At 40.6% G+C, this 13,995-nt stretch overlaps 2 protein-coding genes across 4 annotated transcripts in view; one reads left to right on the forward strand and one right to left on the reverse strand.

Annotated features, from left to right (window-relative positions):
* Nucleotides 1-13,995, reverse strand: part of lpxn (leupaxin) — a 665,334-nt gene that overhangs the window by 134,707 nt on the left and 516,632 nt on the right. The window lies entirely within an intron of this gene.
* The window catches only part of LOC123970770 (vitamin D3 hydroxylase-associated protein), a 16,807-nt gene continuing 5,034 nt past the window's right edge, over nt 2,223-13,995 (forward strand). The window contains exons 1-9 of one of the 3 annotated variants that reach the window (XR_006825053.1): nt 2,223-2,630; nt 4,982-5,095; nt 5,715-5,855; nt 5,993-6,126; nt 6,279-6,485; nt 6,595-6,635; nt 6,726-6,850; nt 7,490-7,615; nt 7,748-7,845. Coding sequence is in view for 2 of the 3 variants with exons in the window: in XM_046049064.1 (XP_045905020.1) it covers nt 2,415-2,630; nt 4,982-5,095; nt 5,715-5,855; nt 5,993-6,126; nt 6,279-6,485; nt 6,595-6,635; nt 6,726-6,850; nt 7,490-7,615; nt 7,748-7,845 (1,202 nt within the window). In the remaining variant the exon portion in view is untranslated. The remainder of the gene's footprint in view (nt 2,631-4,981; nt 5,096-5,714; nt 5,856-5,992; nt 6,127-6,278; nt 6,486-6,594; nt 6,636-6,725; nt 6,851-7,489; nt 7,616-7,747; nt 7,846-13,995) is intronic. The other 2 variants (XM_046049064.1, XM_046049063.1) reach the window with 2 other exon arrangements.

A 13,995-nucleotide genomic window follows, 5' to 3' on the forward strand; every position in this document is an offset into this window, starting at 1 on the left:
AAACTGTTGTTGTGAACATCTTCTCGTGTGAACCTGATGTTACTGTCCACAGAGTTGATGTGTTCTGTGAAGGCTTGCACTTCCTGGCTTTTGATTTTGACCCAGGTGTCGTCCACATATCTGTACCAGTGGCTCGGTGCTATACCTCTGAAGGAGTTGAGGGCTTTACTCTCCACTTCTTCCATGTAGATGTTGGCCACAATCGGGGATACCGGTGAGCCCATGGCACAGCCATGCTTCTGTCTGTAGAATCCACCGTTGTACTGGAAGTAGGTGGTGTTTAGACAGAGGTCGAGTAATTTGCAGATTTGGTCAGGGCTGAGGCTAGTTCTGTTGTCCAGGGTGTTGTCTTGTGTTAGCCGTTTCCTAACGGGTCACAGCAACAAGGAACACTAACGAACCAGCGGTATCGATGACCCGGGATAACGACCCCACTGAGGTTAAATAGCTGAGTTTCCCTGCCAGTCAGTCAGAACTGAAGAAGTCCTTTGGATGAGGGACGAAACGTCTTCCAGTATCTTCAACCAAGTCCAGTTGCCCTTCATTTTAACCCTCGTTGGATAACTATGACCTGGATGACTGAGAATCTTCATAGACAATTTGAGGTAATATTGCTTTGATATAGGCCTAGACAAAACATTTCCTTTTCCCTTCCACAGATGCTGTGTGATAAAGCAGTTTCCAAATCCCAAAGTGTCTGCAGTCGCAGAAAATGCAACGAGTCCTACTCAAAGATACCGACCCTCCACTCCAAGGATAAAGATTGTGACATTTTTCAGTTTCAGTTTGGTTCCACCATTTGTACTGTAAGCTTGTGACGGAGTACCTTCACTACAGTTGAGTAAGTGCTTGGACTGCCATACCAACGAGCCTGGCTCTTTCGCTTTGCTGTCAAAGTTGCATGTTTGGTACCCTGTAGACCTGTGTTTGAATATGAGTAGGGTAACTGCTCTCGCCTTTGTCCACATATGGTGTCAGAAGTGGGATGGCTTGCCGTGAGGTCATCTGAGCCGGGCCCAGAGTCCGAACCGTATGAGGGACCCCCATGGGTAACATTAATGATGGGATGGGTATAGTGTACTTTTCAGTAATACTGATCATATGTCATCATTTTATTGATTTTATTTTTATTTGAAGATATTTTGGTCAATATGTGATACATGCTGCTGTATCTTTTAATGAACAGGAATTTATTTTTGTAATGTACACAAAGTTTTTTAGTTGTCTGTATGTGTGTGTGTTGTAAAATAAATTTTTTTTTAACAGATTTTTATTAAAAAGGGCATTTTGCAAGGTATTTTTGATGCATTAATAATGCATTATTCTCATACTGAATGGTTTCATAAAGCAGCTTCCCAAGATATTAATAGTGGCTCTTGGAGTATACTAGTAATAAATTACTAATATGCTGAAATGCTAATAAAAATGTTCAGGGAACACATTTAAAATATATTTAAACTGTTCCTCAAGTATAGTACAAAAGGGTATTTTAAGTAAAAAATTTTAAAGTATATTTAAATTACAGTAAAGGTACTTAAAATAGGTCAATTTTAACACAACTAAGTATAATAAAATATATTGCAATTATCTTAAAGTTGACTTTAAGTATTTCTAAAATGACACTTAACATACTTTAAGTTGTTCCAAAATAACACATTTAATATACACTTAGTATAGTACAGTACAATTAAAATATGATAAGTGCATCTAAAAAAAGTGCTACTTAAGTATATTTCTTTTTCACTTGGGTAGTGAATGATCAGGCTGCTCTAATCTGACTGTTTTCAACAGATGCTATAATGTTTATTGGAACCACGAGATGTTTCTACACGTTATAATGTTAACAGACATGTTTCTGGATTGTGAAGAAATGATCTGTAGCCTTTAGTGCCAAAAGCTGCTCTGCTACTCTGACAGAGCTCTTACAGCTCTAACAGTGGACAGATGATGCAGTTGTGCAACAGGTCATATTTAATTGACGTCGCTTTAAAATGATGGCTCCGAGGAAAGGACATCTCATTTCGTTAAATGCCCGTTTCCTCGACTCCTCTCTCCTCGCGTCTCCTCCTCGACTCCTCGAGCTCGCACCTCGGGTGGGCGGGACTAAAATGCGTCTGAAGGAGTCGGACTAGGAATCTGGGAAATGAGAAGGGCCCCTGGTTAGCAGACATTGGATCCTTAAGCCACGCCTGCGATACATCCGGGACTATCCGCAGTTAATCTAGCCACCACTTTACTACTCTAGTCAGAGCGTCCCAGAAGCGTTAATAGAACCGTGATGAACACACAAGCAACCGCATTTATCACGCCCACATGCTGAATGTAAAGCCCTGACAACTATAACTGCTTTACTAACCGTCACGTAAGCCGACGTGCATTCTTGAGTTTGCAGGGAGAGGACAAACGAGGGAACAATGGAAAGTGTTCAACAGTTTCTTCAGGGAGTGGAGCTTGACCACCGGACAGCTGCACTACTGACGGGCGCTGCTTGCGGCATGGGAGCGCTGGTGGTGCTGGTGCGGAGGGTCAGCAGCCACCAAGAGACGAAGGAAAAGATCGAGAGAGCCAGAACCCGGAGGGATGAGAGCCTGCAGCGGGCGGAGCAGGCTGTGCTGCAGTATAGGGAGTCGGTGAGAGCTGTGACTCGATGGGAGGGCTTGTTGTGTTTGCTGGGAAAGTTCAACCACACATGCATCAATTTATTTTAATTCAGACCTTCACGTAACGTTAATTAAGTTTGAATGATTAAGAATTATTGATAAATAACTAAATGGCATCATTTGTTGTCAACACGCGAATCTGCGCTTTGGAAAAAGTTAACGTCTGAACTTTTAATAGACTACCATTCTGCACCTGTTATTTTCCGCTCTTAGATGTTGACTTGTAGAAAGAGGGGCTCACCAGTAACATGCGTTTTTGTTAGATGATGGTTTATTCCATTATTATGAAATGAGGCAGACTGACCGGTCCGATTGCCTGCGCAGAGAGCACATGCGCACAAGTCCTTTGGATCGGGTTGCCAGGTCAAGGTGACACGGGGAAACGAGCAGGGAGATGACTTTTAAATATGTGGTAACAGGGAAAAAACGGGATTGTTAGCAGGTATAGTAATGTTACAGTATTAGTCACGTTGTATTTAATAAGTGACAGTGTCAGACAGAAAAGGAGTTTGTTATAAACCATTTTCACAGCAGAATTAGGCCTACAAACATGACTGATGGCTGCATCCCATTTAGGTCGGCCAGTTCCAGAGCTCTGGTATTTTACATGCCCCACTGACTTGAACTAACTGCAAGTTCCCATGAAGTTAAAATCGTTGTTTAATTGTTTTTATAGCATATGCCTTGCACTATATGTCACCAATACACTAGTATCTGGCCCAATAATGATTAAAAAAAAACCGCTGTTGTTTTTTGTTTGTTATTGATGGTAATTTCCTGGAAAACGATTTTAAAATGACTCATCCTGCACAGGGGGCATGGATTAATTCAGTATCCAATTAAAGCTTTCTCAATTTTAATGACAGAGCAGTGTTTCTGAGGGCCAACCAGGTCTCACTGATTACTGTACAAAAACACTTTATTAATTGATTTTGCTGAAACTGGATCAGATTTGTTGGAGAAAAATGTTTCCTGATTTTTCTTCCCTCAGATGTCCCCCCAGCTGTCATGCCTCAACTATTGCTGATTAACAGATAGCTTTACTTGTTGCTGAAGTAACTGCTACTTGTATGCTGCTGTAATCTAGTTAGCTAAATTAGCTAGTTGTAATTTTAACTTAATAGCTGACTCTGCCTTTACTGGAAGCTCAGAGCACTAACCAACGTTACTCAAGCCCTGGAGGTTTTCAGGCCAGGGGCTTTGTACAGTCTATGTAGGAATGGGCGCCTGAACTGGAGCCAGGCGAGCGGGCAACAAAACCGTGCTCAGCAGCCTACACAGAGCTGAACACAGTCTCAAACACCAACAGGGAATCCAGTACTGAGGTGATTCACCGAGCTTCTTGATGGATAAATAAATGTACTTTTTTCTAAACCGTTCACTGCTGCTAACTGTATCTGTCTGCATCTGTTGCTAGTTAGCTCAGTTAGCTGCTAGCTGTCCTATTAGCAGACTCTGGTCCCAGGGTTCCAAGAACCAAACCCGGTAAGAAAATCACCTCGACTCTGTATTCACTGTTGTCAAGCTGGCCGCTGTCGGTCTCAGAGGCTGTGTTCGGTCCCGGTCGCCATGTTCACTCACTGAGAGCTGGCCTGGAACCAGTGTCTACATGACAGGGTGGGGGCATAACACACATTCAGTGCTATTGGCTACTTCGAACACCAATCAGTATTTGCCACAATTCCCTCCCTAACTTTGTTTTTTAACAGGAAACACGTAAATATGCGTAAGCAAATAGCACTCCGGTCTCCGTTTCTTGGGAACGTTAATGGAATGGAGCCATGTTAATGTAAGGATTTAGACCATACTAACCTTAACATGGCTCCGTATTTAGACCATAGACTGATTTAGACCTGTGCTTCTCATGCATGTTTTTGCAAAAAGGCTCTCTTGTTGATTAAGACCCTGCAATGCAGAGTATTTGCAAGAGTAACAAATACTTGTGTGGAATCATCCACACAAGTATTTGTTACTCAGGAAAGTGAAGAAGATAGCAGCTGTTTGGGAGAACCGTGGTTGTGTTGAAGCTGTAAGTTACTTACAATTTAGTTACTTACTTTACCAAACAAACAATTTGAAGATGTCATTTTGGGCGTTTCACAATTTATAATGGCTTTTACATAATTTTCTTACATTTCTTACATTTTATTGACAACATGTTAAAGTGATTCATGTAGACAATAATCAGCAGATCAGTTACTAATCAAAGTAATAGTTTGTTACAGACTTATATTTGTCATCTGTGAAGAACTTTTAGGTAATTTTTAAAATAGATGATTATTGCCTAGTGTGTGAACTAATTTTGTGTGTGTGTCTTCTAGCATCCAATGACCAACTCTGCTCCCATCTTGACGCTGTCCCTGTCTGAGCTGACAAAGCAGCTGCAGGAAGGCTTGCTGAGTCCTGAGGATGTGTTTTACTCTTACATGGAAAAGGTTCAAAACCTAACATAACATGGCTTGTTTTTCACACACCAAAACAGAAATAAATGAAAACGGCAACAAACATGGAAATCAATAATCAATTTCACCAGCAGTTTTTGACAGCCTCTCATGGCTTAATGCCCTGTTGCTTCATATGGTTTTATTTATTTGTTGAAGACATGTTGCTGTTACAGATCTCAGTGCTCCAATTTTTCATTTTAAATTAATCATTATCTCTACAGGGATCTAAAGTACAGTCAACCACTTGCTAATCTACTCAATTCTTGTTTGTATGCTGACATCATGATAACATATAAGTAATATACGTAAGTAATGAATTAAGTATTGGTACAATTTCAATGTGACTTTTACATTGCAAGATAAACAAACAAGTTTTAATCTACTAATAAGAAAATAAAAAGATGTTAGTGATACAATAAACATTTTGCATTTTGCCTAAAACTGTACTTTACACAATCATTCATTCAAGGCTTTTGGCCCAAAGTACATTTCATCCACTATTACCAAGTAAATATTGACCTACTTGCTAGTTTTTATCTACTAGACTAATGTTTTACAAAACCAGTCATTTGTGGGAAAGGCATAAACATGAACCTGTCTTTTCCAACAGACTCTGGATGTACACAAAAAGCTGAACTGCTGCACAGGGATCTTGTTAGAGAGCTTTGACCAGCTGAAAATGGTTTCCTCCAACAATGAAGGTCTCTTGTATGGAGTTCCAGTTAGCATCAAAGAAAACATTGCATACAAGGTATTTCATCATTACCAGATGGCAATTACTCTGACAGGGTTTCATGATATGTATGCACACAACCATTATGGCATTGTTAATATAACTTGTCTTATCTAATACTGCTGTATTTGCCTGTTTTCATTTTACAACACAAGGATCATGACTGTTCTTGTGGTGTAGTCATCAATTTGGATCAGCCTGCCCAGAAGGACAGCGTGCTTGTTGAAGTTCTGAAGAGACAGGGAGCTATTCCCTTTGTGAAAACCAACTTGCCCCAAGCTCTATTAAAGTAAGTCATTTCTCATTCCCAAAAAAGTTATTACTAAGTGAAGCTTGACTCACAGTGTTGTCACACACTGCAACAGAAAGGGTAATGTATGACTTTTACAGCTGTGATACTCATTGCTTATCTGTGTTTTTCTTTTATTGCCTCATATCCAGTTATGACTGCAGTAACCCCATCTATGGGCAGACCGTAAACCCCCACAACCTCCAGAAGACCTCTGGAGGTTCGTCTGGTGGGGAGGCGGCACTCATCGGGGGAGGAGGCTCCGTGCTTGGTTTAGGCAGCGATATAGGGGGTAGCATCCGTATTCCTGCCTCATTCTGTGGGATCTGTGGCTTTAAACCAACATCAGGTCGTTTAAGGTGAGTGCTTCTGCTTTTATCAGTTTTATGGATAATCATTATACAGTCACAGTGCTACACTTTAATTTTTGCTTTGTTTAGATGTTGTATTTCTTTGTGTCTTGGTCAGTTCACAGGGTGTGAGACCCATTTATCGAGGGCAAAAATCAGGTAAGGTTGTATCATCATTGCCTACATGATACTGAACATGTGTTTTCTGGAAAATGTGGCTACTTTTTCTTATGTTTCTTATTAAACTAGTGCTGTCATCTTCTGGACCCATGGCGAGGGATGTGGACAGTCTGGCTCTGTGTATGCAGGCTCTGCTCTGCGACCACATGTTTTTCTTGGACCCCACTGTTCCACCCATACCTTTTAATAAGCAGGTGTGTCCACTACAAAAATAGGAAATGTGGTGTGACTAACACAGTTAGTTTTTGTGCACAGATTAATGAAATAAGACATAACATCCTAATTAGTAAGCTTTAGAGGTGCTGGTAAGTAGGCAGATTTTTTTACCTATTGTCAAGGCCAGGCTACCTGTTTCCAGTCTTTATGCTGAGCTAAGCTACCTGGCTGCTGGCTTCATCTACGTACAGTATTTACCACCTGTACACATTTGAAATTGGTATCAATCTTCTCACCTATCACTCAGCAAGAAAGCAAATGATTGTATTTCTGAAATGTCAAAGGGTAATGTTACAGCAATACAATGATATTTTAAATAATTATATATTAGATAATAGTATGCTTCCAACTTTAAACATCACATTGCTCCTGTGCACAAAGCCACGTCCACAAAGACTATTATTAAAGTCTGGTGTGAAAGAACTTTACTGGCCTTAGTAAACCCTAAACCTCAACTGCAGCAAAACTGTAACCTTATCACCCAACTTCAGTAACCAACCTCACTAATGCTGTTGGGAACAAATCCCTGCAGACAGGTTCTTTACACTTCCTTGTTATGTAATATCTCCCTACTAATTCTCCCTACTTATAGAAAAAAAAAAATGTCTTGTCCTCAGATATACCAGAGCTCCAAAACTCTGAGGATTGGTTACCTAGAAAATGATGGCTACGTACAACCGTCTCCAAGCATGGCCCGAGGCATCAGAGAGGTCAAAGCTCTGTTAGAGCAAGCAGGGCACACTGTAAGACCCAGCCACTCACACACACTGTACGATCTCATCCATGTAAATTGTATATTATAAGCTATATGTTTGGTTTTTGTTTTGTTTTTTTTATGCAGTTACTTGTTCCTTCTCTGTCATTTGTGCCTTTAGTTGGTGCCCTACTCTCCTCTGAAGCTCAGTCATGTTGCCAATGAACTGTTGATAAAGGGTGTCTTAGCAGATGGAAGTACCACTCTTCTTCAAAACCTGTGAGTTGACGTTCCGTTTAAGATGATTTATTTAATCAGTGTATATGTCTTTAATGAACTAATTTATCTGATAATTGTGCGTAATTGAGGTGTGAGAGAATGAGCAAATTTAGGGCCCTTGTATTTTTAAGGAATTAGCCTTTTATTATTTTTAGAACTTGAATGCATTTTTGAGGAGCAGATTAACCAGAGCAACCTCAGATATTGCCAGCGAAATCTAAATATCTTCACGATGCTCGATTGTGAAACTTTTGAGTTTTTATGGAACGCCGTTGCCATGGCGAGGTGAACTATTGTATGCCTATTTATCTCCGTCAAATATTACCTCTTTCATTACCATAATATGTGTACATGTATAGCTCAAGTACACACATAATGCTCCCTTGTTCTCTCTCTGAATTACTTTTTATCTGTTCAGTGGGAATTATTTAGTTATCAATGTTAACCTCATTGGATCTGGACAATTAACAACCTTTTGTCAATTACAACAGTATATCAAACTTGTTGTTACAATGTGCTTTCACAAATGTAAGTCCTCTCCTCTCAGTCAGTATTTGTCGCATATTGGCCGTGACGTTTCGCACTGAAACGGGGACGGATTCTAGCAAAGATTAGAGACGCCACAAGGCATCGCAGTATTGGGAACCGTGATGCCTTGTAATTCACGGTTCCCAGTCCCCCTCGGGCTAATAATATCTACTGTGTGTGTGTGTGTGTGTGTACGTGTGAACTCACTAGATGGGCCTTCCAAAAGAGGAAGGCAATCAGATTGCTGAGATCTCTCTCTAATCATGGATTACTATTAGTCTGCAGGAAAACAAAGTGCGGTGATTTAAAATACAATAAAAAAGAGAGAACTTGAAACAATAGGTCATTTATTGTAAAACATAGCTTGAGTCTATTTGATAGTGTCAAATGTGAATATACACTAAATATCTCATCATCATCAGGGCATATTCAAATATTCGTGTAAAATGGACACTAGATGGTGACTTAGCATTACTAACCTGCAGTATACACACTATATTGCGCACACACTGGTGGTACAGCCACCAAGGGCAATTCGGGGTTGCCCAGCCAAGGACACTTCGACATGCAGTCTGGGGGAGCCAGGATTGAACCGCCGACCTTCCGATTAACGGCCAACCCGCTCTACATCCTGAGCCACAGCCGCCCCACACTAGAACAGGAAGGAGTCATCCCCATGCTCCCAACTGTTTCCACAAAGTTGGGAGCATGTAATTGTCCAAAATGTCTTGGTAGGCTGAAGCATTAACAGTTCCTTTCACTGGAGCTACCCCTGAAACCAACCCCACACCATAATCCCCCCTCCACCAAACTTTACACTTGGCACAATGCAGTCAGGCAAGTACCAGTGGCGGCGTTCTTTACACCTTGCTGATGTAAGGCTTGGATGCAGCTGCTCGGCCATGGAAACCCATTCCATGAAGCTCTCTACGTGCTGTTCTTGAGTTAATCTGAAGGCCACACGATGTTTAGAGGTCTGTAGCTATTGACTCTGCAGAAGGTTGGCGATGTCTGTGCACTGTGCGCCTCAGCATGTGCTGACCCCGCACTGTGATTTTATGTGGCCTACCGCTTCGTGGCTGAGTTTCTGTTGTTCCCAATCACTTCTACTTTGTTATAATACCACTAATAGTTGACCATGGAATATTAAGTAGTAAGGAAATTTAACGAATGGACTTATTGCACAGGTGGCAACCTATCGCGGTACCACGCTTGAATTCACTGAGCTCCTGAGAGCAAACATTCTTTCATAAATGTTTGTAGAAGCAGTCTGCATGCCTAGGTGCATAATTGTATACACTTGTGGGCATGGAAGTCATTGGAACACCTGAATTCAATGATTTGGAGGGGTGTCCTAAAATGTTTGGCATTATAGTGTAACTCTATTTCAACAAATAAAATTAGCTTCATTGTTCACTCAGATAATGGAGTGAAAAAATTATTTATACATATTTATGTGGATGAAATTTTTAAAAATACGTGCCATATGTTCCTGAGTGTGGGAGCTTCTGGGGGGTTCTTATGTGATCAAACAGCTTGGGAATTTGTTTGATTTCTCCAACTATAATTTATACTCTTCACCTTCCTCCCTGGCCTCCTTTTCATATCTGGACTTCAACTTTTGTTTTTTCTCTCTCATTCATCTCTCTCTCTCCGTCAACCTGGAGTTGGTCATAAATTTTCTTCATCTCATCTTTTTTATACTTACCCTGAAGTTTACCTTAAAGTTCCTCTCTTTCTTTCTGTATTTGCTCTTCTTTCTCTGTCAGGATGCTCTATTTCTCCCCTTCGATTGGCCTCTTGGAACATCTTTTTGTGTAGTGGCTTCATCCATTCCTCTTCTCTATATTTCTTCTATATTTCTATCTTCTTGAGCAGCTCAGTGACCTGAGAATAATCATTCACCATATGATTGATGACATGGTACTGGCCGTTACATCTGGTCACAAGTTCTTGAAGGTCTGATCTTTCATTCAAGAAATCCTCAATTGTGGTGTTTCCTCTTCAGTGTATCTGCCCAGCCTGATGACCACCAGAAACACATCGGGGGGGGGGGGGTCCTGGGGCAGTGTAAGAGATGCACTGGGATATATCTTCAGTTGTTTTTTTTCTATGCCAACCCTGGTGTCAGACAGGCCTGGGGTGTTGATGACGGCAACCTGCCAATCCACTTCAGCTTTGGCCTTAGAACAGTCTACAGTCATAGACTCTGCACTAAACCATGATACAAACCACCCTCGCTCCAGAATGGTGTTTCCAGTGGCACTCTTCTGAATTCCAGTCCTCCCAACCATCACTATCCTCAGCTCCTCATCCTTTCTTCTGCTGCATCCTGTGTAGAACAATAAGAGTATACAGCAGTACTTACAATACTTAATAAAAGTCATGATAATTATAAAGGTATAAAATAGAATTTCATTTTCTAATTGTAAACTATGTGTATGTTGCGGCCAGAGAATTAAGCAGACACTAGGACGTGGTTTTGCTTGCAAAAACAAAGGAGCATATATATCTGCACAACTTACTTAAAGGCACCACTTGGTGGTAGAAGTGCAGCAAATTCATAAACATCAATACTGCAAGTACTAAATTACGAACATTGGAGCCTAGAAAAACATATTACATCAGTACATCTGGAATCTAAACAGTCCCTGCATATAAAGAAATGTAGATGCTATTGCAAATTGACTTGTTGACCTGTTGGCTGAATTCAGTTAAATTACACACACAATGTGGGATCAAATCAAACAGTAGGAAATACAACAACAGCCAAAACAATTTAACAACATTCTCAGTATCAGTTAACTTCTCCCATTTAGGCTCATTACAGTATCTCACAAAAGTGAGGCACTGGTAGCTTAGTCTTTTGTTCATCACCACTTACATCTACACCATACAGTCTATGCTCCACACAAGCACTGGACTGACATTATATAGCTGTTTTGTTAATTATGTGACATTTAAAATAAAGCATAATGTTATTACAGCGCAGTGATGTTGTGCTATATTTTTAACACAGTCGTACTGTAACTTTTGTCCTGCTAGTGTTTACAGCTAACGGCCGATGAGAGTTGTTCTGGGTCTGCTCCACTTCAGTACCCTGACAGGGTTCTACCGGGAGCCGAATTACGTCTGAGGTAGTCTCCTCTCCAAAACAAACAGACCCGGTCATTAAAACATTAATTACGAAGTCACATAGCGACGTTAATGTTAGCTCTGTGGTGGGTTTACAGCTAACAGCTGATCCGGATCTGCCAAAGAACACATCGTAACTTTTACTTTTTATTTCTCAACAGACCCTTGTTGAGCTGTTGTTTCACAGCTCTTGACTGATGAACAAGCTGGCAGTGTTTGAGAGCAATGTGCTCATGTTTGTTTCTCTCTGTCAGCAGAATCCGGACCTGGGCCCTGTTTCAGAAAGCGGGTTTAGTGAAAACTCTGAGTAAGTTGAGCCCGAGATGAGGGAAACTCTAGGTTTTCGGTTTCAGAGAGCGAGATCAGATAAATTCTAGGTCTGTAACTCCAGCAATTTACGCTGTGAACCTAACTTGCTCGGGAGGACGTTTACTCCAACTAATGCTGATGTTTCTCTCTGACTCCTCCCCTCCTGCGGAGCTTGAAGCGGCTGTCTCACACACAGTTTCATTTCCTCATTCATACTGTCGATATCAAAGCACATATTGGAACGCAATTACATCTTTAGAAACATCGAAATCACGGTTAAATAGGCTATTAGTTTTTTTTTGTTTTTTTTTAACAAACATGATCTTGAACATGATGCTTTTATGATCAATCTGTCATCGATGTATGGACAGAGTTATCTTTGGACATCGTAAATTTATCCTCAGCACAGAATAAAATCTATAAACTACACTGTCCTTTATAACACAGTGACTCTGTGGACATTAAACACTTACTGTGCGCTACAGTGCTGCAGTAATCACGGTTTAAAGTAATCTGTATAAAACTGATCAATGAACAACAGTAACCTTTCATATTGTAGTCGCACATATTGAACATTCCTATCGTAGTTATCAACTGGATATGATGTGAATATTTCTGAGTGAGGATGACTGTGGTGCAGCTGAAACAAATAAATGTAGTTTAAAAGTGAGTTTTTCATTATCTGCTGATAGTCTGAATGTGTTTTGACAGCATTTCATAAAATACGAAATGAGCAAGATATTATTAATGTAAAATAGATGTCTAAAACTCCAGTCAGTTTGAACCTTGACACATTTTACATTGAAAAAAAAAAAAAAAACATTAATAGACCTACAGAGTCGGACTGTCACTTTACAATCACAGGTCCATGAGTATCCTAAACTATGTCTAATCTGTTCGATTTTCATCTTCAGTTATTGCCACCGGCATTTAGTCCCGTCGGGTTCCAGCTGAATAAATTGGCCTGTAGCCTATTTAAAATGAATAACAGGCTGTAGGAGAATTACAGCACTTTATCATTCATTAAGGAAATTCCAGTTTGGTAAATGATGAATGAGCAACGCTGTATAAAATGTAATATTGTTAACGTATCGATCCTGCGTTTTTGAGCCAATCATGGTCCGCGTTGGAACGCATTCATATTTCTAGCGCCACCCGATTAAAATGGAGGCTCTTTATTTACCCGTTGCCATGGTAAATCGTAGTATCGGAGCTCTATTGATAATGGCTTTTTTCCATCCCCACGCACGCACTTCCATCAGGCTCAACATACTCAGAGTTGACTGAACTTACAGGTGCCGGTCATATAATTAGAATATCATCAAAAAGTTGATTTATTTCAGTATTTCCATTCAAAAAGTAAAACTTGGATATTATATTCATTCATTCCACACAGACTGATATATTTCAGATGTTTATTTAATTTAATTGTGATGATTAAAACTGACAACTAATGAAAATCCCAAATTCAGTATCTCCGAAAATTAGAATATTACTTAAGACCAATACAAAAAAAGGATTTTTAGAAATGTTGGCCAACTGAAAAGTATGAACATGAAAAGTATGAGCATGTACAGCACTCAGTACTTGGTTGGGGCCCCTTTTGCCTGAATTACTGCAGCAATGTGGCGTGGCATGGAGTCGATCAGTCTGTGGCACTGCTCAGGTGTTATGAGAGCCCAGGTTGCTCTGATAGTGGCCTTCAGCTCTTCTGCATTGTTCGGTCTGGCGTATCACATCTTCCTCTTACATACCCCATAGATTTTCTATAGGGTTAAGGTCAGGCGAGTTTGCTGGCCAATTAAGAACAGGGATACCATGGTCCTTAAACCAGGTACTGGTAGCTTTGGCACTGTGTGCAGGTGCTGAGTCCTGTTGGAAAATGAAATCTGCATCTCCATAAAGTTGGTCAGCAGCAGGAAGCATGAAGTGCTCTAAAACTTCCTGGTAGACGGCTGCGTTGACCTTGGACCTCAGAAAACACAGTGGACCAACACCAGCAGATGACATGGCACCCCAAACCATCACTGACTGTGGAAACTTTACACTAGACTTCAAGCAACGTGGATTCTGTGCCTCTCCTCTCTTCCTCCAGACTCTGGGACCTTGATTTCCAAAGGAAATGCAAAATGTACTTTCATCAGAGAACATAACTTTGGACCGCTCAGCAGCAGTCCA

The sequence above is a fragment of the Micropterus dolomieu genome, linkage group LG05 (genome assembly GCF_021292245.1).
Source record: "Micropterus dolomieu isolate WLL.071019.BEF.003 ecotype Adirondacks linkage group LG05, ASM2129224v1, whole genome shotgun sequence".
NCBI lineage: Eukaryota > Metazoa > Chordata > Actinopteri > Centrarchiformes > Centrarchidae > Micropterus > Micropterus dolomieu.